Source organism: Octodon degus, unplaced genomic scaffold (assembly GCF_000260255.1).
Source record: "Octodon degus isolate 3935 unplaced genomic scaffold, OctDeg1.0 scaffold00151, whole genome shotgun sequence".
Lineage (NCBI taxonomy): Eukaryota > Metazoa > Chordata > Mammalia > Rodentia > Octodontidae > Octodon > Octodon degus.
Window position 1 is genome coordinate 2,029,529 of NW_004524727.1, and position 4,166 is coordinate 2,033,694.

Consider the following 4,166-nt stretch of genomic DNA (forward strand, 5'->3'; position numbering starts at 1 on the left):
ATCACTTTGCTCTGTGGTCCCATAATCTCCTTGATCAGAAAATTTGGGACACCACTGAGTTATAGGATGTTACAGCGGAGATTCTCTTATGTCCTGAGTCTTCACTGACCTTGAAGGGCTATGGCCAAAATGTTGGCTACCCTTGTAGCCCTTCTTTTTCTCTAATGTTTTGGTCTGCAAACTTAAGTTGTTAACCCTCCAGAAGAGAAGCTTAATAATACTATTACCCTATGACATAGGCAGTTGAGCTTGACATCACTGTCTGTCTGAATATCAGACGCCTTTGACATAATGTGGAGCAGGTATTTTCCATCAATTGTTAACATGCTAAACTTTATTTATTTTTATTTTTTTTGTGGAACCGGGGATTGAACTCAGACCCTTGCGCTTGCCAGGCAAGCACTTAATCTACTGAGCCATCTCCCCGGCTCCACCATGCTAAACTTTAAATCCCTATAAAATGTGAACAAAAATAAAATAGTAAAAGAAATAGAAATAAACAATTACACACTTTTACACAGAAATTTGAAATCTACCCATATACAACATTGTAACAGGACAGTCCTATGACATTTTTTTCTTGTCTCTTGTTTTCTTCTTTTTTTTTTTTTAAACAAACATTTAGTTGAGAGAGAGTATGGCAGTAATTGATATGACAATAGAAGCAGTACCCATTTAGAAGACCAGCATGACCGGCATTCCAAGCACGGCCCTTGTATTACACATTGCTATCCTCAGAGCCTTTGCTTAGTTCACAGATGTTATTATAGTTAGTCAGGGTGAGAATCCTACCAATTAACTGCCTAAATTTCTTTTTAAGAGTAGGAAGCTTTATTGTAATAGGGAATAGAGTAGCTCCTGAGAGACAGGAGGAGTCCCAAGCCTGTTACCCCCTTTCTAAAATTTTTAGAAGAGTTCTCACTAAATTAAGTTGCTTGGGCAGGGCTTGAACTTGTGATCTCCTTGCCTCAGCCTCCCCGAGCTCTAGAATGACAGCTGTGGGCTACCACACCACAAGAACCTCAGGCTTCTTGACTCATGTGCTAGGCAGGGCTCACCTCCCCAAGACAGCTTCAAGATTTGTCATTAAGGACACATTGCTTGCACTGATGATGCCATTTTATTGCCCACATGGCTTTATTTTTGCCTGTTGCCTTGCTGTTCCCAGCACTGTCCTGGTTTTCCTTTTCCTCCCCTCATAGCGGGGTCATGTGACCAAGGGATTCTGCCCCTGACCTGCAGTTACAGGAGGAGCGCGGCAGGTCCAACAGTCTGGTTTGTGTCTCCTGAGCCCCAGGGCCGTGCCCTTTCCTCACATAATGGTGTAGTCAGCCCCTAGTGTTGCTGCCTCTGCTCCTTTCCCTGGGACCCCAGCACTCTTGGACACTGAGGCAGGAGGATCTCAAGTTGCAGCCTGGGCTCTCTAGGGAGTCCCTGTGTGGCCTCCGTGGCACGTAGCTGTGCCTTGACCTTGCTGGTCTCCTGCATGCTCAGCTTTGCTCTTGGTGTGGTTCCTGTCCTGCCTGCTCTGATCCCTCTTCTCACATCTGAAAAGCTTCCCAAGAGCGGTACTGTGAGGCAGGCATCCACCGTGTAGGGTCATAGGTTTCTCAGTGCCCCTGGGGACAGAGCTGTCTCCTGTGCTGCGGGCATCAGTTGGTGACAGGACTGCTGTGCCTCTCCCTGCAGGTATGTGCGACTCTGCGAGGTGGTGGACCATGTCTTCCCGCTGCTGAAACGGAGCCACTCTTCTGACTTCCCCTGCTCGGACACATTCAGCCACTTCACCTTCTGGAGAGAGCCGCCCCCTCCCTTTGATAACCAGGGTGTCCACTCAGCCTCGGCGTGATGGGCTCAGGCAGCCCCTTGCAACAATGTGGGAGCCTGGTGTCCCAGTGACAGACCCTGTGCCGGAAGCCCCCTGTGCCGGTCTGGGCTTAGAGGCCCAAAAGCATTTGTGTCCTGCCTCGCACTGTGCCCTGTGCCCTGCGCCAGGAAACACACTTAAATGCAAAGTGACAAACTTGTGACAGTGCATTCGCCGGGCCCATGCAAGGGTGCACCCTAGGGATTCGTTCTTGATGTGCAATATGGGTGTCCCAAGGCTTTTCCCAGGAGCGACAGTGCCCCTGTGGGATTCCGGCATGCCCGGGGCATGTAGGCTAGCACTTCTGTGCTGGTGAGGCTCTGCCACCTGGGCATGGTTGGACAGCGGGCAGGTGAAGTCTTTGCAGGTCTGGGCCCCTGGGCCGCCATGGGCCCAGCTTGTGAGCTTCCCCACAGTGGCTTGCTAGTCTCTCAGGTGATATGAGCTTCCCTTCCTTGGGTGCAGACAGCCTTCTCGCTCGCTTATCCTCGCCTCTACTGCTTGCAAGGCTGGAGTATTTTGCCTTATTGCACCTGCGGGCATCATAGGGTGGGCTAGCCCCATCCAGCTCTCAGTGACGCTGCAACGCCTTAAACCAGACTGCAGTAAGCAGGACCGAGGGGCGTTTTGAAATCAGCTCAGCGCCCATCCGAAGGCGCTGTGGGTAGCAGGAGCTGGAGCAGCGCTTGTGGCCGAACCCTGACGACCTCTATTTTTATTGGGAAGTCTCAAGAGACTGGGTGGGTTTCAGACAGTAGTTGAAGAAGTTGAGCCATATTCTTCACGGATGTTATTTATTGCTTTACTCCGACAGGGTCGCTATTGAAAGCCTTGCAGCCACAGGCTTTCAGTGACAAACGTCGCAAATCCATTAGAAGATGAGTGTGCAAGACCAGCGAGGCACTTGGCCTGCTTGTGTCACACACTGAACACCTTTTGGAATTGAAGTTGTTTTTCTTAGCTTTCCTTTCCCACTCAAATCAAGGGCAGGGGAGAAAGTAATACTCGAAGTGACATTTTTTAAGCCAATAGTAGTTTGTTTATTAAGCTGGCTTGTGGAGAGTACAATGTGAAAAGATGAATTATTTTGGTAAAAGATTTCATTTTCATTTTCAAAGTACTATTTTTTTAAAGAGTACGTTTTACTCCATTGACTGAAATGCTTTCCTATTTAAATTGCATTGTTAGGTTCTTCCGAGGCAAAAGAACAAACACAACAGAGCAGTTGAAGGCAATGTTACTCTTTCTGTGAAAGAAAAACCCAGAGTCCCTGGCAGTGCTGAGGCTGGTGGGCGTTGTGGCTGTGTGGGGGACAGATGGCTTTGTGGACACACACAGGAGGTGAAAATCAACTGTCACGAGTGGCAGATTCGCACCGAGACATGGGTGTGCATGCTCATTAGACTTAAGAGTTGTCAGCAGCGATTAAAGAGTCCAGCCTCGCCCAGCTCTGGGTGGGTGGTGCCCACACTCGTGCCATAGGGTTGGGGGGCATGGTGGGCAAATCTGTAGTGCGATTCACCCCCTTCTGGCCTCAGTGTTCCGCCCTGTGTCCATCCCTGTCACTCTACTCCCAGGCCACCCACACCAAACTAGGATGCGCTGTCGAGCTCATCGCATGCTGGCTGGGCTGTGACACCAGATCAGGCTCACATGTCACTGCCCCAGGGCTGAGGGGAGTTGCTTTCTCTGTGTCCTTGGGGTCCCGGTGATCACAGGCCAGATGAATTGTATCTGGCCATACATTTCAAAGTGGCCCCCACAAACCCATCATCCTAGAGGTCTTCAGATGTTGGTCCCTCACGATGAAGAAAAAATACCCTGGAAAACTGGAGCAAAAGGATCACACTGCCAAGGAGAGCTCCCTTTGAGTTAGAGGTTTGGGACACCATTTGAAGTGTATTTATTGACACCTATATTTATATATGCTGGCACTGTGGTGAAAACGCTGTACTCCTTCATTGGGTTGTGCTGGATACAAAGCTAGAAAATGGCATAATAAATGAGAAGGATGAAAGACTTTCTTGAAAATCAGACCTGTGGATTTTAGTTCTTGGGTAAGTTGTTTTTCTGGTGGGTTTGAAAGTGTAATTCTTCATTCTTGACTCAATCCTGGGAGCTGAACTCCAGGATCCCAGCCTGGGCTACATAAGGAGACCCTATCTCAGAACCAAACAAAAAAGAACTGAACTGTTTGCTCTTTGGAATTAGTATCTTCAATGCTTTAGTTGAGCTGAGGAAAATGCTGACCTGTGCCTTAGGGGAGGGATGGGACCTGTGCTGGCCTGGTGGAGAGACT

The 4,166-nt window shown here is 48.9% G+C and overlaps 1 protein-coding gene across 1 annotated transcript in view; it reads left to right on the top strand.

Annotated features, from left to right (window-relative positions):
* The window catches only part of Lpin1 (lipin 1), a 99,824-nt gene extending 95,936 nt beyond the window's left edge, over window positions 1-3,888 (top strand). Inside the window, 1 exon segment of the mRNA XM_023702417.1 lies at window positions 1,690-3,888. Within this exon segment, the coding sequence (XP_023558185.1) occupies window positions 1,690-1,849 (160 nt within the window). The 3' untranslated portion in view covers window positions 1,850-3,888.
* Window positions 3,889-4,166: the final 278 nt, after the last annotated feature.